The sequence below is a fragment of the Pan paniscus genome, chromosome 4, assembly GCF_029289425.2.
Source record: "Pan paniscus chromosome 4, NHGRI_mPanPan1-v2.0_pri, whole genome shotgun sequence".
Taxonomy (NCBI): Eukaryota; Metazoa; Chordata; class Mammalia; order Primates; family Hominidae; genus Pan; species Pan paniscus.
The window spans coordinates 131331491-131351243 of record NC_073253.2 but is presented as its reverse complement, the minus strand read 5'-3'; the positions used below and the strand labels follow the sequence as shown (position 1 = coordinate 131351243).

Here is a 19753-nt window from a genome sequence, read left to right as displayed (position 1 = left end):
GGCAGGGGATCACCATGCTGAAGGGAAGGTACTTCCAAGTAATAAGAGGAATAAAGTGCGGGGTGAAGGCAACACTGAAAACTTGAAACCCCAGGACCGGAGGAGGGTGAAATAAAAACCTGTTTGGCAAAGACAGGCTCAAACCCCCATGAGCTGTCTGGCTGTCTGAGGGCTGGCTGCTGGAATCTCCCCAAAACCATCCCTCGGGGCTCCTTTCTGAGCTTCTCCAGAGCAGAATTGAGGTGTGGAGGAGCATGATGGCCTCAGGTCAGCACACTGTACCATGCACACAGGACGTATGTTTCTTTGGTTTTATTATTACAAACACACCATGGCTCTGTCACAATAGGGAAATCTGAGCTCTACATGCTCTACATACCATTTCTTTTCTACCTGGACAGGGCCCCATAAAAGCCTCCAAGCCACGTGTAGATGCGAGACACATTTGACAGAACAGTTCAACTCATAGCTTATAATGATGCCATTTCTCCAGCTGTGCAAGGGCTTTACAAAAACTGTGCCAGGACTTCCCATGAGGCTGGATTGCTTGATTCATGTTTTATGAGCCCCACAATACTGAAGCTCCTTTTCCAGGGACTTGGCATAGGCAGTCAATTCCACATTTGGGATAGGTCCTCTCTGGAAGCGAATGTCAGGCAGTGACATCCAAGTTTCTGCATGCAGTGGGTTAACAGCCATGTTTAGGGGGAACATGATTTAAAAAGTACATCTCTCTCCCTCCTCCCCCACACGCACAAGGCTCACATCTCATTATGGTGTGGCCCATGTACATTGAAGTGTGATACTTGGTTTTGAAAACATTCAAACAGTCTCTGTGGAAATCTGAGAGAAATTGGCGGGGAGCTGCCGTGGTGCATTCCTCCTGTAGTGCTTCAAGCTAATGCTTCATCCTCTCTAATAACTTTTGATAGACAGGGGCTGAAAAAGAGAAGTTGGTAACGTCAAATAGGTGCAGATCTCCCCATGTCTGTCTAGGACACTGTCAGAATCTCAAGGACCAGGGCCAAGCAGCCTCCTTCTGCCATGCTCTCCTGCACATAGCAGGTGCTTTGTGGTTTGTGAAACTTCACTCTTTACTCAAGGCCCGATGTTATGGTTTTCTGTACCTATCAACTTGGAACTAGATCCTCACCATGGGTTCCTGCCAAGCCCTTTGCCATATTCCCAGATTTCCTAAGCTGAAAACTCACCTTAACCCTAAAAGGTTGTTACTCTTATTATCCTCATCTTACAGAGAAGAAAATGGGGTGCTCTGGGTCTGACCCCAAGTCACCCTGCTGTTCTGACTCCAAAGGCCAGGCTTCTTTTACTGCACCATGATGTTCTTATCTATATACAGCAGATGGCAGGCTTGGGCTTGCTTGGGGGTAAGGCCTAAACAGGTCTGCAATGACTTCAAACCCAGACCAGACTCACCTAGTCGCACAGACCTCTGGGAAGCCTGAAAGAAAACACAAGGTGTCAGGTTTTCTAGTGAAAGTTATACCTGCAACTGCTTATGACAATGGCTTTGCCCATTGCCACCCCTACTCAGAAAAAATGCTGGGGCGAGGAAGAGGAAGGGGAAGGTGGAACTTATAGGCACCAGGGAGTTCCTCAGGTGGCCTTGGCAGACATAAGTTATGCAAGGCCCTATCAAGTGTGCCTTCAGGTGGACATTCCTAGGAGACCCCCAAGCCAGGCTTTCCCACTGAGACTACAGCCTAGAGTTGAGGGAGCTGGGGCTGCACAGAGGTAGCCTCAGGAGTAGAAGCTCAGGGCCAAGAATCCTTCTCGAGGGCACTAAGGAGACCCCTGTGTACAAAAGTAAAGTGACACGGTAAGCTCCAGGCCTCTGGGTTTAGGATGGCTCCCTGCAGCCTCTCCTCTTGAAGTGCAATCTTTCTGTAAGGCACCTCACATTCCCAAGAGGCTCCACCTGACCCGAAGTAGCAAAAGAGCCAAGTGGGGCACTGAGCACTGGGCAAGCTGGGGAGCAGGAAAGGAAGCTCAGAAAGAGCCAGAGAGGGTTTGAGAGGGAGGTGGGGCTGGGGCAAGGAAGGAATGGCTCCACACACATAGCGAGCCCAGTATCCCTGTATCCAGAATACATACAGTGCCCAGGAGAGCCCCAGCCTCACCCAGGATGGGCAATGCCATGGACAGCAGAAGAGTGACCCAGAGGCCCCGGCTCAGGGCAGGCCTGGCCACTGTAAGATGAACTTGGGATGGGCTGCCCTCTTGGGCAGATGGCTTCCAGAGCTATGTCTGTTCTCTCCAGCAGTGACTTCCCCATGATCTGAGGCTCAGAGGCCTCGGTGTGAAAGCCTGCGCTTTGGCCCATGAAGGCCAGGGAGTTGCCTTTGTTCTTTACTCTGAATTTGACACAGGCTGGGGCTGAGGATGCCTCAGTGGGAGTGGGGAGAAGTTTTAAGAGAGCCCTGGGGAGCAGCCAAGGAAGACAGGGGCTGGAGAGGCTCCTCTATGGCCCAAACAGAGGACCTGAGGCTGCTCAGGCTAGGTGCAAACCTAGCAGGCATCTTACCCTGGAAAACGCTGATGCTTGTTTGAAGATCTCAAGTGCAGAGTCTGCAAGTTCATCCCCTCTTTCCTGAGGTCTGTTGGCTGAAGAGGAAAGAAAAGGCAGGTTTGACCAGAGTGAAACCATTAGCATGTCATTCATAACAACCGTGACTGAGGGGCACCAATGGGCTTTCTGGCTCACATTTCCAAAGACATGTTTTCTCCATAATGTTTCATAACTCATGGTAGAACTTGGCCCATGGGGAGAGAGCGCCAAGAAAGGTGAATGCACACATGAGGAGAGGCAGGACTGAGGTTCAACTGCACTGGAGGCAAGGAACATACACTGAGGTGAGATGCTGTAAGAGGAGTGCTGGGAATCGCGCGGACAGCATCCACGCAAATACAGAAAACTAGGCTGTGTCTGAGGGGAGCTAATATAGCTGGGCAACTCCGCAAAGAGCAATGTGCCCTCACATTCCTTAGTGTGGTGCATTCAAAACCAACAGCTCCCAATTCACTCTGCAATCAGTCACATAGGCACAGTTTAACTATCACAATTACATGTTATTCTCATCATTGTTTAGAACAGTTTTTCTTCTCTCCACCAACTGCCACATGGAGAAAAGGACTGGCTGCAGAGTCAGTGGGGATGCGACACTTACCTGGAGGCTGCAGAACATTGGTGATGACATGGACCACGCCATTTGTGGCCATGATGTCAGGCTCGGCAACAGGCTCCTTGTTGACACTCACCACATTGTTTTTCTAAAAGAAAAACAGAGTAGTGGTTGAAAGTAGAGCATTTATTTATACATTTATATATTTATTTTATTCACTCAGCAAGTGTTTACTGAACAGTTTTCGTTTTTTTCCTTGTTCTTTGTTTTTGAGATGGAGTTTCAATCTTGTCGCCCAGGCTGGAGTGCAGTGGCATGATCTCGACTCACTGCAACCTCCGCCTCCTGGGTTCAAGTGATTCTCCTGCCTCAGCCTCCCGAGTAGCTGTGATTACAGGCTTGTGCCACCACGCCCAGCTAATTTTGTATTTTTAGTAGAGATGAGGTTTCACCACGTTGGCCAGGCTGGACTTGAACTCCTGACCTCAGATGATCCGCTCACTTTGGCCTCCCAAAGTGCTGGGATTACAGGCATGAGCCACTGCACCCGGCCTACTGAACACTTTTCATATGCCAAGTCCTGTGTAAGACTGGGGATACTCCGGTGAATGAAACAGTCCCTGCCCTTGACAGACCTTCAGTGTGGTGGATTAATTCAAATCTCCTGCGTGGATTTAGCACTTTGCAATTTACATAATGCTTTTTTGTGTGATCCACTCAGTCCTCACAGCAGTGTATGATAAGGAGAGTAGATATTATTGTCCCATTCCACAGAAGAGGAGACTGAGACTGAAGACAGGCGAAGTGCCTCTTTTAAGCTAAGTAGGTGAAACAGCTGGAAATGGAAGACAGGCTTCCTGCTCTGGGCAAAAGGCTCTTTCCATTTTGCCTGGGTGCCTGACTTAAGATTTTCTCATAGGAGGCCCACCCAGGGCAAATCTATCTCAGGCCTTCCTGAAGGGCCATGTGACAAACTCAAGGGGGTAGGAGGCACAGAAGCCTGTGACAGACAGGATCCCAGCATCTGAAACCAGGTGCGAGGAGATTCTTGAATGACCTGCTAAAGTCAAACAAGTCATCCCCGTGCCTACCTCCCTACATGCATATCTTCCTATGCTCCTGGTGAGAAACTGGTGAGCAATGGATGGCTGAAGACCAAGAGAGAGGAGCAGAGAGTAGAAGCCAGCCACACACTGAAGAGCGGTCCCTCCACAGAGGGGTCAGTGGCCTCTGCAGGTGCAGCCAGGGAGATTTCTGGAGCTCGGCTGGCTATCTGCTTTAGGAACACTCTTAGTGCAGTTACAAAGTTATATCATCAATGTGCAGAGCAAGGGAAGGCTCACAGAGCAAGTGTCAGAACTCAAAAAGCCTCTTGGGATGGTCTGGTTCATGGTACAACTCAGTGAAGCCCTGGGTTTGGGGGGTGGGATGGTGTGAGTAGAGACTGATCTCTTCAGTCACGTAACTAGTTGCCTACAACCTCCTTAAGAGAAGGAAGATCTAATAGCCTCTCTCAGATGCCAAATCAGATGCTCTATTCCCTTGTAAATCTGGAAGTTCTTACTCATGTCTAACTATGATCTCACTTGATTTCCCTGAAGACCCTCTTCTCTTTTCTCTTTTTCTTTGGGTGAATTACACTCAGAGATTCGGGCTGCAACTTGAAGGTTGTGTGTGTATAATTCCATCCTGGGGGTGAGATATGTCCTGGAGCCCTGCCCTGGGGAAATTTAGCCAGCCTTTGATTTGCAGGACACTTACCAAGCTGACTTCCAGCTTGTCACCTTGGAGAGACTTTAGCCGCACCAGGGCCCCGATGCCTCCGCTAACCAGGATTTCATCACCAATGTGGTATTTCAGGATGTTGGCAAGTTCCTTGGCATCTCCTGCAGGTTGCGGGAAAAGGAGATAGAGTTAATCCCAAGAATGGTAATTAGCCTGGTCAAGGAGGGCCCAGAGGAGAAGATGTAAGTGGTCACCCCTGAAATGAAGAACTCCCTGCCCAGGGAATAAGCACTTATTAAGCTCCCACTGTATACTCAACGTTGTGACCCACAATCTGTCTAATGGTCAGAGGACACAAAGCACATGTTCATGACCACAAATCTGCCCCAGCAGTCAGTTGGCCTCTGGGTTAAATATGCTGTCTGGGATGCTGGGCTCCCTGGCTGCTGAGAAGGAGTTAATCCATACTCCTCTGTGAGTATGACTCATGTTTCCATGAGATAAATATTTGCTTGGAAAGCCAGGGACCTTTCCAGCACCGGCATCTGGGACGTTTCATCATCAGCATGGCTCCTGACGGTTATAACACAGTAGTGCAATATTTACACATTCTGCCCTCAAATGCACATTCTGTTTGAGATGGCTATTTCCTGAAGGGAGAACTTAAAAGAGTAGACAGCTGTACTGTGGAGGAGCCATGGAGCCGATGAGGTCAGGGCTGAGGGGGATATTCCCTCCGCAGCATCTCTCCTCATCACGTCTCAGCATTCCTTTCAGCCCACATCAGTGTCTCCAGCAACTGGGGCAGGCATCTGGTTGCCCATAAAGGTGCAGAGGCATTTCCCAAATTAAGTGTGGGAGGTCATTCCGAAAGTTTCCAGCTGCCCTCTCATCTCGGATACTCCCATTACCAGCCAAAGGGCTAAATTTCCCCAGGGCTTATGAACAGCTATTTCCAGCATCTTGAAACTGAGAAGGGAGGAAGTTTTAACTTATTTTGGAGAGTTCACTTGGTTATTGACAAATCCACATGCGTGCCAGAGGATGGAGCCACTGGGTACCAACTGATTTTCAAACATCCACAACCTGGAGCTGACAAGGTTCCCCTTCCACAAAATATTGCCTGGAAGTACAGAGCCACACCAGCCCCTGGGATGCATGGGATGTCCTTTCAATATCTCTAACACCTGGACCAACCTCTAACACTCTCTGTCCCCCAGGGGTGCCTCAGGCCTGGGGGAGGGTGTGTTTGGGAAGCTTTTCCCATCCCCCTCCTCAACTCCCACATAACTGAAAACAAAAAGAAAGCCAAGCTGGCTCGGGCCACTTGGGGAATATTCCATTCTTGCTGGACAGAGAGAGGATGAAAAGTTTATGTTCAGAATGAACTTCTCCCCTCTCCTTAGGAACATACGTCAGCATCACAGACACAGGCATTCATTTAGCAATAAAGAAAATTAAACAGGACACAAATTCAACTTAGAGCTGCCTGCAACCTGAACTTTCTATTCTGCTCTAGAGCAGGAAGGGAGGTGTAGACAATGTGGGCCCCAAGGTTTGTCAAGGTCCTTCCTCTTCCTCCTCCTTTTCCTTGGTCTCATCTTTCTGGGAGAGTGGAAGCATCTCTCACAGGCATGCATCTGAGCTAAACACTGCAACTCCCATTCCTGCTCCCCCTGCCCCCATCGTCATGGCTATTACTGACCAGGCTGTCTGCCTGGCCCTGTGTGTGGCATCCTATTTAATCCTCCCAACACAGGCTGCAAGATACTCTTACCTTCCTCATTTTTCTTAGCCACTAGTAACCAGTAGATCCCCTGCCAAACATCCTCAACTAGATCTCTCAGAGCCATGACTAACTTCTTGGGAAAGCTTTTGTCTGGAGGGATAGTCAGTGCAGGTAACTGGCTTTATTATCACTGTGCTCATAGGTCTCCAGTGGGAAACATGCCTCAGTGACTGGGCTGGTCGCAGCCACCCTCAATTCTTTTCTACTCCTCTCTGCCCGGTTTCCTGCCCAGGAGGCTGAGCTCTATGAACTGCATCAGTGGGCTCCCTCCTGCTCTCGCATCAGCCAACGAGAGACCCAGATGGCAACTGTCTGAGAGGGAGGCTCGGGCGCTGAGTGGTCCCCCTTGCATGGTTCTGACAGTGGCTGGCTGCACGTGGCTCTGGCTGCTGTTCTGTGCCCTTGTCCAAGGCTCATGACCTCCCTGGTTCCGGCTCTCATCCTCCCATTCCCCCAGGCCTAGGGGTAGTAAAGGCTTCCCAGGGTTGCTAGTCCCTGGTTGGCCTCATCCTTTGCTAGTTCCTTTAGTCCCGCCCACTCTTTCACTAATAGTCTTGTCATAAAATCCCTTCAAGTCAATCCTTGATATGCCAACTGTTTGCTGCTGGGGCCCTGAGGGATCATTACTTTAGAAAAATGGAGACGTGTACTTAAGTTGGTCTTTACCCAAGAGTCTGCTCCGTTCTCTTGGTGGCAGGGCTCGGAAGGCTTCATTTGTGGGAGCGAAGACCGTGTAGACTCCTTCCCGGTTGAGGGTCTCCGTCAGTCCTGCAGACTGGATGGCAGCTACCAGCATGCTGTAGATACACACACAGAAAATGTCACCTGTCAACAGGTATTTTCCTTAAATACCTCACCACGGCTGAGAGGTATTTTCCTTAAATACCTCACCACTGAGGATAGTAGAGTCCAGGCCACTGGAATGCACACACCTTGGTTTTCACGCCCACCCTATGCACAAAGAGGGAGTGATTCCAGGCTCCATCTCTCTCCACCCAGCAAAAATGCTAAGCTCTGTTAAATGGCCAGACGTCAGAGGCCACAGGAGAAAGGAGGGAAAAGAAAGGGCAGAGGTATGGCTGACCCAGAGACTAGCTGAGCCTCCAGGGATATGATTCTGGGAGGGCAGAGGGGTGTGCTCTCCAGGACCTTGTGCAGGTGGCTGAAGTCAGTGACAGGGAAACATTCAATATGACAGCACCCCGAGGTGAATGAGCAAGTCAGAAATGGAGATAGCCGGGCAAGAAAACAAACTCACAAGGGTGCTTCAGTTGCAATAAACAGATACTGCACAGAGAGTGAGAGGCTCATCGTGCACTGTAAACTATGTGCTCTTGGCTCACTTGGAGCTTTACAATGAGAGGGTGATGTTTTCCTTGCACTTCAGTCATAAAAATGTAGTCCACCCACCTGCTTCCCATGCATGTGAAGATTACAATCTTAGAAGTAACCCTTCTTCCCAATGTAAGCTTTCAAGGCGACCCTTGCCTTTTCCCCATCCCAAGTCTGGAAGGTCGCAGCAGTGCACTGCTAGTGTTAATTGAATCCCCAAGGTAGAAGAAAGCTTGACAAATAGCTGGGGCCCCACATCCCACTCCAGCATGACCACTGGGCAGAAGCTCCACCCGGGGATGGAACTAATTACCTAAAGCGATTGTCTCCCTTCAGGACATCCATGACAGTCCCCATTGGGGGGGTCAGCACCCGGTCCATCGTGAACAGGGTCCCGTACCTCCCCCTCTTGTCGTGGGCCGCGATGCAGCTGTTCTCAATGCACAGGCTCTGCACAGAAGAGGGACAGAGAAAGAAAGGACTGGTTATACTCCCACGAGGGGCCTCCTGATTTGTTCAGAGCATGTAGCAGGGTCATTATCCATGAAGATGAAGGAGTATACACTGGGATGGGTTATTAAGGCTGGGATAAAATGATGTATTTTCTCCAGGAAATAAAACAATAAATGGTCTTCCTTAAGGAAAGAACGGTTAGAGAGGCCCCAATAAAGTCACACAGAGGTCCCATAATGAGAATATCAGTTACACATGAGGTCCATTGACAATGTTGAAATAAATACGTTGAACCCATTTATTTATTTCTTTGTTTAACAGATGATAACCATCTTTAGCCAAATGGTGCTGGTTGGTCCCAGGCAAGAGCTATGTTGAGTTGTACTTCCTTTTTGATTTCCAGGGTAACTGTTGGGTTTGAAAACAAAGAAGATACAGCAGAAGAGAAAAGGCACCTTTTGGACCAAGGAGGGCTGTATTTTAGTTTAGGGGGCTTCTCTTCTCATAAGCTCAGAAAGAGTCTGAACTCCATCCCTCCTCCCAGGTGTTAATTCCTGAATTCAAGAAGGACTTATTCCTTCACAATACAGGTTGGATAATTGTGTGGTTTATTCTCAAAGGCCTCCAGAAAAAGAGATTCCAATCCTTCTGCAGGATCTCATTTTGTTATCTATATTTTCCAGAAATTATTTCCTTCCTTGTCAGCAACCAGTTCTCATGCAAACTCCTGCTTATTGAGGACATTTTTTTTTTACACTAATACAAGTCCCACAGTAAGGAGCTTCCCAGGAGCATGATTTAGGACCCAGAACTTACATTACGATAAACAAAAACTCTCAGTTTTTTGCTGCCCAGAGTTTCCAGGGTCTGTCCATGGTACAGATACTTAGAGGCCAGCTGGTCTTTAATTATGTGGTTCCGAAGCAAATTCCTTGTATGGGCATCAATTGGAGGGGTTCCATCTACAAGAAAGGGTGATGGTTAGGTCCAGAGAGATGTGCTCCTGCAATGAAGAGAGTGATGAGAGATAAATACAGTGAAAAAGCCCATCCCTCCTTGAGTTTGGAAACAGGGATTGAGAAACCAAGTGAAGCTGCCAATATTCCTTAACATCTGGTATCTTCTATGGAGAATTAAAGAAGATCCAGATAATCAAGGGTGTTTGGAGTTTTGCCCTAAGAGGGAAGGGCAGGCACGCACACAACTTGGCCCCCTTCTCTGCCTTCCTGGGGCTGCAGCTCAGCTGTACCCTCACTCTGACCTCTTGACTATACATTGGCAAGTGACCCTGCAAATACAAAGGCAAGGGAATGCTCTGCTCTCCCAGATGTCAAGTCTTGAGTTCTGAGGAACGGCTGCCTCCCAGATGTCAAGTCTTGAGTTCTGAGGAACGGCTCCCCAAAGGCGTTCTCTGCACTGCCTAATGAAACAACAGAGCCTCTGAAGTTTCTGCTGAAGTCACATCTGCTTTTGGTTGAGCTGAGTGGAAGTTCTAATGTCCCATGGGGTGCTGTAAATCGGAGAGTGTTGTGGAGGTGACAGGGGTGGGGAAGCTGCCTCCAGGGACAATTTAACAGGGATGATTTCCCCATGTTACCTTTGAATACAGAATTCAGGGGAGCCAGGAGGGTCAACCGCTCACTTCCAGAGAGATGATTGCTGAGGCCGGCTTGTCTGAAAAGGTCAATGGCTGTGGACACATCAGACTCTGCAGCCAATTCAAATAGTGTCTTGGCTACAAGGAAGGAGAAAGTGGGTTCAAAAGTTAAAAGCGCTGTTTTCATTTATCATTCATCCACCCCAGGGCATGACACACATCAGCAGGAATGTCATCTCGTGAGTCAACAACCCCTCTAAACACTGCTGGGGCCCAGCGGGCTTGTGTCATCAGGGGAACAGTCACCTAGAAAATCTAACCAGTCAGGAGGAGAGGGAGGAGAGGTGAGCTCAGTTAGGCAGAGATCAGCCTCTGTCCCAGGCCCTGTGGGCTGCTTGGTCAGGGCACATTCTAACAATGGGAAGAAAGACAGTCTGCGTGATGGCTTCTGTGGTGTAGATAAGGCCAGCAACCACACCCATAGAAGCATTTTGTTTTTTCCTGTGAGATTCCTTCACTCATGGACAGATCTCACTGGAAGACTAGAATGGGGCTAGGATTCCTAATGAGACACAAGCCAAAGTCCATTCAGTCATTCTAACTGGGTCAGTGACCATGGGACAGCTTGGGCACTACTGAGAAAGCACATGCTCTGAGGTCAGCAAATGGCCCTCTTTGGCCATGCACAGCAGGCAGATCTTCTGAAAGGCCTCTGTGATTGAGTCTGTCCCCAGACCCCTTCAATAGCTCCCCACTGCCTCTCCACTGCACTTGCAAGCCTGAAGCTCAAGACGCATCAGTCTGGTCACAACCCACACATTTGCAGTGGCCGAGAAGCTGTGAGCTGGGTCCAGGCAGGGAAGTCGCCCAAAGATCTCTGAATTTCCCCTCCCCCGCCACAAAGGATGGCAGAAGGGATGGTGGGCCAGGCAGGGCCAAGGCCCCCGGAGGCCTGGCCTACCTGAGTCTGGGATGAGTAGCTCATCAATGTAGTGGATCACCCCGTTGGTGGCTAGGATGTCTTTATTGGAGATGATCGCCTTCCCGTTGATAGTGAGCATGTCCCCGCTGCAGCCCACCTCCAGTGTCGTGCCCTCCAGGGTCTCCACAGACAGCCCCGCAACGATGGCTTCAGCACACATAGCTGACTTCAAGATGTGGTTGTTCAGCAGGTCTGGGGTCCAAACAGGCTCAGGTCAAGTCAGGGTCCACTCCAGGATGACCTCAGGGACCACTTGCAGCCTGCCCATGCTGTGAGGATCCTGTTCTTTCAGATGAGGACCCTCAGATGAGGACCCTCAGATGAGGACCCTCAGATGAGGACCCTCAGATGAGGCTGGGGCACCACAGGGCCCAGATCCTCCTCGCCTTCTGCCTGCTGCCCTAGAAAACCAGCTGGGGCCCTGTGGCCACTTTCAAGCTGTGGGACCCTGGGAGAGTCATTTAGCCTCTTTGAACCTCAACTTCCTTATCAGTCAAGTGGACATAAGAATTGCATTCATCTCCTAGGGCTGCTGTGGGGATGACATGAAATTCTGAACCTAAAGCACTCGGCACAGGGCCTGACAACAGAGTAAATGCTCAACAAATGTTAGTGATTAGCTTATTTGTAGCTGAACTTCAGGGATACAAGAAAAACTCAAGAGAGCCTACCACGGGATTTTAGAAATCTACTCACCTTTATAAAAATGTAAACTGTAGTAGGAAAAGATGAAAAGTGTACAAATGACAGTTTTGAGTTATTTGTACACTTTATTTGTCCAGTTTTCTGTTCATTTAGCCCAAGGGTCTACTAGCTGCCAGGATATATCTTAAGGTTTGGTGATCAGTAAGACTTGGCCTTTGCCATCCCATTCACCACACCCATAAATAGTAAGTATAATAATTTATTTGCTTATTCAAGTGCTACTTTAGGGGGCAGGGCAGGGCTGAGGCCCAAAGGGGGCTCCTGACCCATCGTGACTCCTGCTGGTCTCCATTGCCTCGGAGAGCCCAGACAGGCTGGACGGAGGCAAATGCAAGGACCAGTCAAGGAGGAGGAGCCCCACCCCCACCCCAGGCTGAGCAGGTGGCCTGGACTGCTGCTCACCAAGGTCACCGAGGCTCTATGTCCCATATTCTCACCACGGAGGCGAGTTTCAATCTGATCCCAAGTGTGGGAACCAAAACCACACTGTCATAGGCAGGAGGAAGCTCTGAGGCCCTGCAAGGCATGGGGCTGCTGCAGACGAGTTGATGGCCTTGGAAGCCCGTGCTGGCCACATTCAGCCAGAGGGAAAGAAAAAGGGTGAGAAGGCCTATGGGAATGAGGCCTTGGGGATTGAGCTTCTTAAGAGAAGGAAGGTGAAGTCCACGATGTGGTAGAGGAACCTGCCAGGGCCACTTGGAGGGTGAGCAGGGCCAGGGCTGGAAACTAGTCTTCAAACTGGACACACCACCAGCCCTGGCTGCTTCTCGTCTGCCTGCCTGCCAACCTGCCGGTAACAGCAGGAGACTGTTGGGTGTGGGGCAAGGACCTCTTCCTTCCAGTCTGCAGCCATGGCACCAAACAGAGTGTCCTTGCTCTGAACCAGCTGGTTAGTGAGTAGGAAAAGGCAGATTTGCAAAAGGGACGAAGTAGGGGCCTTTTTTTTCTTACAGTTTATAATAAGGAGTTTTTTTTGTTTTGTTTTGTTTTGTTTTGTTTTTTTCTTTTGAGAGAGTCTAGCTTTGTTGCCCAGGCTGGAGTGCAGTGGCATGATCTGGGCTTATTGCAACTTCTGCCTCCCAGGTTCAAGTGATTCTCCTACCTCAGCCTCCTGAGTAGCTGGGATTACAGGTGGCCACCACCACACCCAGCTAATTTTTGTATTTTTAGTAGAGATGGGGTTTTACCATGTTGGCCAGGCTGGTCTTGAACTCTCAGCCTCAAGTGATCTGCCCGCCTTGGCTTCCCAAAGTGCTGGGATTATAACCATGCCCGGCCTATAGTAAGGAGTTCTGAGGTCTCCAAAGCAAAGAATGTGCTCTGTACAAATCATGTTTTAATAGGGAATACAGTTCTAAAAGCCTTTGGGCCCCTTGAGGCTATGTGTATCCCAACGCCTGCCCTTATTCCCCATTTTGTGCTGTGAGTATCTCTGTCATTGCAGTCACCAAATCAGATCCCAACAACTTGTTTTAAAGCCTGCCATTTCTACTAGGTCTTAAGTTCCTTGGAGGCAAAGGCTGTGCTGTATTCATTTTCATGGCCTCTGTCCCCAGTGCCAGCCAGGCACATAGAGGTACCATAATCACCTGGACACGGAACAAATCCCGTCTTCCCATCTGTGCTTTCAGAAATATGCCCTTTCCCATCCCTGCACAGATAGAAGGAGAACACTTTAAATGTATAGGGTGTCTGAAATGCATTAGACATTTTATATAGCACATTGACACAGTGGGTTTAAATAGATTCAAAAGAAATCAAGTGATCCTGGAATATGTTTGAGAGGAAAAGTGTGGTGGGGTGCATCAGAGACCTGGGGCGTACCCTGCATTTCAGGGGACTCAGGCAGCAGCTTTGTGCTCATGGCCTTTCAGAGGTCCTGGAGTAGAAAGGGGCAGGCTAGGGGGAAGGCAGAGTCCTCCTTTCTCATCTCCAAAAGGAAAACACGTGAAAACACGTTAGCTCCTTCCTTCCCTCTCCTGCAGCAATAATCAATGCACTGCCTAACTTAGCAGCTCATTGAGGAGGGCATGACGAAATCTGAAATGGAGAGTCAAAAGCTGACTATTATAACTGTTTTTTTTTTTTTCTTGAGACGGAGTGTCGCTGTGTCACCCAGGCTGGAGTGCAGTGGTGCAAGCTTGGCTCACTGCAACCTCCACCTCCTGGGTTCAAGTGGTTCTCCTGCCTCAGCCCCTGGGTAACTGGGATTACAGGTGCTCACCACCATGCCCAGCTAATTTTTGTATTTTTAGTAGAGATGGGGTTTCGCCATGTTGGCCAGGCTGGTCTCAAATTCCAGATCTCAGGTGATCCGCCCACCTTGTCCTCCCAAAGTGCTGATATTAAAGGCGTGAGTCACTGTGCCTGGCCTATGGCTGGTTTTTAACTGTAATTTTGGTTTATCCATAAGACCCCTAGCCACAGAGAAGAATAGTGAAGAGTGGGCATGAGGAATCCATTTCAAGGGTGCCAGTATCTGCCACCCCCACACCTGTAAGCTGTTGCTCTACCTATTAGCCTTGCTCTGGCCTTGGCCATTCCAGCCTTTCACTCTCCCTGTTTCTGGCCAGGGCCAGCTATGGGTCTGCAGCTATGCCTCTCTTCAGTCCAGCTGTCCCAGACAAAAGCTGCTGGATTCTGTAGTCAGCCCTCAGAGTAGTGTGGCTGCTAGAGACACGGTTAGCTGAAGTAACAGGACAGGATGACCCCAGCCCATGGCTGCAGTGGATATCCTGAGGGTCACCTCATGGCACGTGGTATGTTCATCTTGGACCAGAGCAGGTCTTGGGCTCAGTCTAGCTGCACAAATGAGGCAGCAGCAGGAGCCAAAGGATGCTCACCTCTCAGGGCTTCTGGGTCGCCCAGGATACGGTTCAAAGTCTCACTAGGGATCTTCTCGAAGGCCTCATTGGTCGGGGCCAAAAGCGTGTACTGGCCGTTACCTTCAAGCATCGTGTTGAGCCCTGATGCAGCCACAGCAGCCTGTGGGGAGGAGAGAAGATGGAGTGCTCCCTGAAGACTCTGGCATTCCCCACAGAAGATGCACACACAGCTTCACTGGTTCCCCGCAAGGGCTCGAGGCTTTTACAGAAGCCCAAGACGAAAACAGAAGCCAAACCCAAGCTCACCCATGACCATGGCCCCCAGGGGGCCTTGCTGGGCCTGAGCTCCAGCCAGCCTGGCCATCTTTCATGTCCTTAACCTGCCTTTCCTCTTCCTGCCCCCAAGTCCTTGTCCCTGCTGTCCTCTCTGCTCTTCCCTCTTTCTTTGCTTCTCTGATTCTATTCATTCTTCCACTAAAATATCATTTCTTTGGGAGGTCAACTTGGCACACTTCCCACCCCATCTCACCGCCAGACAAAGGTGAGTCTGTCTGCTGTGCCTACACTCATGGCTTGCAGCCCTCCTCACACTGTCACTCAACAGTTATTGGTAATCACGTACATGAGCCCATGCATGGAAGGATCACACCACCCATTCTCTACACAGCTGCCAGAAGGATCTTCTAAAGGCCTGAGTGGTTTCCTGCTGCTCCCAGGATGGAGATGGACTCTTTCCCAGGTCTGCAAGTCCTGGAGGATTGGGCCTGGCCACCCTGGCCTTGTCTTTGCCCATTGTATGCCCTTCACATGTGACCTCACCCACTGGCCTCTCCCTTGCCCTTCCTGCCCTGAGCCTTTGCTATTGCTCTCCCCTCTACTGGGTGTGCTCTTGCCCCAGCATTTTGTATAATGGACCCATTCTCATCCTTTAGGCTGCAGATCAAAAGCCACCTCCTCCAGAGAGAACTCCCTGACTTTCCAATCCTCCCTGCACTACTGTCACTCCCTATTTACCTGCCCACTTGACATAAATTATCACAGCCCCTGGCTACCTTGTTGATTTGTTTGTTGTCTCTCTCCAGATAGAATATTAGCTCTACTGAGAATAGAACTTTGCCTTCCTTGTTCACCTCTATACTCCTGGCACGTAGGCCCACCCGGGAAGTAGCAGGTACCTAGTAAGTATGTGTTATAAGAAGGAAAGATCGGCAAAATGGAGGGTCAGAAGAGGGAAGGAAGAAATATTTACCAAATCTAAATAGTAAGAGGAGGTGATGCAAAGGGATCAATTGCTGTTCATGTGCTGCCAACTATGTGGGAACATCATTTTCTTGCAGACCCCTGTCCTTCGAGCAACCCAGAAGAAAAGCATGGGAGAGGAGCTTAGACAGCGAGGCTCCCAGCTAACAGGCATCTGCACTTGCGAGGCCTGTCAGTGCCAGCCGGCCCCAGCATGTTTGTCTCTCTGTGTTGGAGATCTCTAGGGAGGGTCCGCCTCACTCCCACTTGTATCCTTTGTGGTTAGGAAGTTCTCCTTGAATCAAGGCAAAAACCCTGACAGGGCAGCCTGCCTCCACTTCCTCCTGAGCAGCCCTTGCCAAGAGGAACATGCCTTCCCCTCCAGTTGTAAGACAAATGCCTGCTGGGCATTGGGGAAGGAACCGTATTCCTGCGGCCCCAGAGCAGTCAGAAGCCAGGCTGGAAATCAGACCCTTGACTTCTGTGTCCACACTGGTGGCTTCTCTGCTGTTCTGGGCTCCAAGAGAACATGGGTATGGTTGGAACCAGGGTCCTAGGGTGGGGACATGTGATCCCAAAGCACACACAGCCTGATAGGCCATTTATTCTAGTACCCCATGTGGGAACTGCCACCTCTGGAAGCCACAGTGCAGGTCCAGGGCTCAGAGGACCCTGTGCTGCTGCGGCCAGACACCACTGACCTTTCCAGGGGAGGCAAGGAAGGGAACACTTTATAAAGAAGATGGAGAATTTCACAGGTTAGGTCAAGCTGAATGTCTGGTCAATGGATTCTCCATGTTCAAGGGCATTCAGGGGAACCTGCTCTATGTTCCCCTACAGGAGCCATCCTCTACCTCTCCTGCAGAAGAGTTGCTGCTAGGCCCCTCTTGGGAGGCAATGTGTCCCAAGCCTGGGCCTCCACCCAGGGCAGTCCCTTACCCGAAGGGTCTCAAAGGTGTCCTCGATCTCAATGATCTGCTGGATGTTGTTGGTGATGGTGGAGATGACCTTATCGATGAGGTGCACCACCCCGTTGGTTGCATGGTGGTCGGCTTTCAGCAGTCGGGCACAGTTCACAGTTACAATCTGCCCAGAGAAGCAGCAAGGATGAGCAGTCAACACAACAGAGGCATAGTCCCAAAGCCCCGGGAGGAGAAAACAGTGTTTTCAAACACAGTAGCAGAATGTGGGTTCCACAAGCTGTGGAATAGAGGGCCCAAGGAGAAGCAGGCACAAAGAGGGTGGGTTGTCTACAGCTTAAACCCCAGAAACCAGCCCACACATGGAACAGAAGTGGATTCCTTATGCACCAAGGGCCATGCAGTATGGCTGGGGATCCCCTACCCCATTAGGATAGTGGTGGATCTGGATGTTGGAATTCTGGTACATAGAGGTGAGGGTCATGCCGTGTTTCAGCTCATCAGTCAGGACTCGCCTGCCCACCATATGGTAGCGGAGGGCATTGAGCAGCTCAATGTTGACATTGCTGACCAGGGAGTCCAGCACTTCCTAGGAGGAAGGACAGGGTGTCAGTTAGGGGCTGCAGACTCTGTGTTTAAGAGATGGGTCCTTGCAACTCTGGGAAACATGTTCTCAGCCCTCGTGAGCCCAGGCCTCTCTTCTGCCAAGGATCCCTCCTCAGGAAGCACCCAAGTCTTTCTGCCCAGTAGGGCACAGGGGGCATTAGACGCAACCTGGTAAGACATATTTTAGCTCAAGTTCCACAGCCTTTTCTAAGGGGTTAAGGAAAAAGCTTCCTGAAACAGTAGGAAATGACTGCAGACTCCCATTCATCATGCCCACCCCTCGGGGAAGTAAGGCAGTTCCCCATAAGAGTCCCCCGGGCAGATGGAGGTCATCTCACAGCTGGCAAGGAGGCCCAGGCCTCGTTGCTAGGGGCGAAGATGGTGAAGCTGCCGGGCCCCTCCATCTCAGGCCTCAGCTTCTCCGTGCGGTCCGTGTACAGCTGAGTGGTGGTGGATCCAACGACTCCCAGGGTCTCGTAAAGGTTTGAGAGTGGTAGGGCTGCAGGAGCAGAAGACAGAAGGAGGGATGGACTCTGGGGGTCCAGCCCAACCACACCCTCCCTTCTCTGCCAGAGAGCATGGTACATCTACAGGTGGAGAGGACGAGGAGGCATGTGGGAAAGCCCAAAGACAGGCTGTTTCTGGGGGGCTTAAGGCTTGTTATAGTCTTCTTAAAACAACTCAATAAGTCAAATGCCTGTCTATGTGAACTCAACTAATTGGTGATTTTTAATCATTTTAAACACAGCAGAGCACAGCTCTTGTTCCCAGACATTTAGATAACAGAGGCAGGAATTGACACTGAAAACAGATATCCTAATTACAAACTAGTCTTACAGATTTACCTGTTTATTGAAACTGGTTCCCTAATGGCTTCTATTAGAATAAGAGACTATTATAAATCTCCAAAGTACTGTGTGTATTTGCAGGTAATAAAATGTTATTTCTTAAAGCAGCTTGAAGTTTAGAAGGGGTTTCTCAGACCTTATAAGACCAAAATGAGTTTCATGTTCATTTGTTTTTTGTTTCTTAGACCAAAATGAGCTTAATATTCATTTTGAAGGGTCTGAAATTAGGGTTCAGAGGTTGAGCTCCCCTTCGAAGGTCAATCTTCTTTTCCCATCCCATTTCCCCACCTGTACCTCCACTTGAGTCAGTACCTCCATGGCCCCACCCGCACCAACCTCTCCCATCACATACTCTAGGAACCTTGGAACCAACCAAATTGCCCTCCTTCCTGTTATGTCTCAGTCTTACGATTTATTTATTTATTTATTTATTTTTGAGATGGAGTTTTGCTCTTCTTGCCCAGGCTGGAGTGCAACGGCCCTATCTCGGCTCACTGCAACCTCCGCCTCCTGGATACAAGCGATTCTCCTGCCTCAGCCTCCTGAGTAGCTGGGATTATAGGCGCCCACCACCACACCCAGCTAATTTTTTTGTATTTTTAGTAGAGACAGAGTTTCACTATGTTAGCCAGGCTGATCTCAAACTCCTGACCTCAGTTGATCCCTGCCTTGGCCTCCCAAAGTGCTAGGATTACAGGCGTGAGCCACCGCGCCCAGCCCAGTCTCACAATCTTTAAGAGACAAGGTCTCACTATGTTGCACGGGCTGCTGGTCTCAAATTCTCGGCTCAGGTGATCCTCCCCCCTTGGCCTCCCAAAGTGCTGGAATCAAAGGCATGAGCCACTGCACCTGGCCTCAGTCTCACATTCTTAACTTAAAAAATAGCCAATACAGTTGGCCCTTCATATCTGTGGGTTCTTCACCCACAGATTCAACTAAACATGGACCAAAAATATTTTTTGAAATACAATAAAAGATAATACAAAAATTTAAAAGAGGGTATAACAACTATTTACATAGGATTTACATTATATTTGGTATTATAAGTAATCTTGAGATGATTTAAAGTATATGGAAGAATATGCATAGATTACATGCAAATACTATACCACTTTATATCAGGGACTTGAACATCTGAGGATATGGCATCCTAGAATGGGTCCTAGAATCAATCCCCCGCAGATACCAAAAGATGACTCTATTTCAAAATTAAAACAAAATACTAACTCCCCTGTGCAGTCACTTGTGTGTAGCACTAAAAGAAAGGCTCTAATAAAATTCACAGGTGCCATGCTGTCTTTCGCCCAGTGCAACCATTTGTGGGACTCTCTGCTGACTCTGGGTGAGCCCACCTGGCCTATGGCTCTTCTCCCTACCGAACTCCAAAGGGCCAAGTTTAGACACAGAGGGAGATGGGGACGGCTTGGGGTTGCCACCCCACCAGTGACCCCCTCCTCCCACATCCCATCGGCTCTCTAGCAGAGCTGATCGGAAACTGATGGGCTATCAGGCTGACCCTGCTGGATGTGTTTAGAATCACTCCCAGCCAGAGGCAGAGGCCAAGAGCCTGAGCCTGAGCCTGTGCCTGC

The 19753-nt window shown here is 49.7% G+C and overlaps 1 protein-coding gene across 2 annotated transcripts in view; it reads right to left on the bottom strand.

Moving 5' to 3' along the window:
• Nucleotides 1–297: 297 nt before the first annotated feature.
• The window catches only part of TGFBI (transforming growth factor beta induced), a 55379-nt gene continuing 35923 nt past the window's right edge, over nucleotides 298–19753 (bottom strand). For both annotated transcript variants that reach the window (XM_055112711.2, XM_003829252.5), the window contains exons 4-17: nucleotides 17655–17815; nucleotides 17135–17299; nucleotides 16730–16876; nucleotides 14570–14711; nucleotides 11001–11213; nucleotides 10040–10177; nucleotides 9259–9404; nucleotides 8303–8439; nucleotides 7324–7454; nucleotides 4905–5029; nucleotides 3189–3291; nucleotides 2546–2625; nucleotides 1438–1462; nucleotides 298–939 (exon numbers count right to left, since the gene is read on the bottom strand). In XM_055112711.2, coding sequence (XP_054968686.1) covers nucleotides 899–939; nucleotides 1438–1462; nucleotides 2546–2625; nucleotides 3189–3291; nucleotides 4905–5029; nucleotides 7324–7454; nucleotides 8303–8439; nucleotides 9259–9404; nucleotides 10040–10177; nucleotides 11001–11213; nucleotides 14570–14711; nucleotides 16730–16876; nucleotides 17135–17299; nucleotides 17655–17720 — 1659 coding nt within the window. In that variant the 5' untranslated portion in view covers nucleotides 17721–17815 and the 3' untranslated portion in view covers nucleotides 298–898. The remainder of the gene's footprint in view (nucleotides 940–1437; nucleotides 1463–2545; nucleotides 2626–3188; nucleotides 3292–4904; nucleotides 5030–7323; nucleotides 7455–8302; nucleotides 8440–9258; nucleotides 9405–10039; nucleotides 10178–11000; nucleotides 11214–14569; nucleotides 14712–16729; nucleotides 16877–17134; nucleotides 17300–17654; nucleotides 17816–19753) is intronic.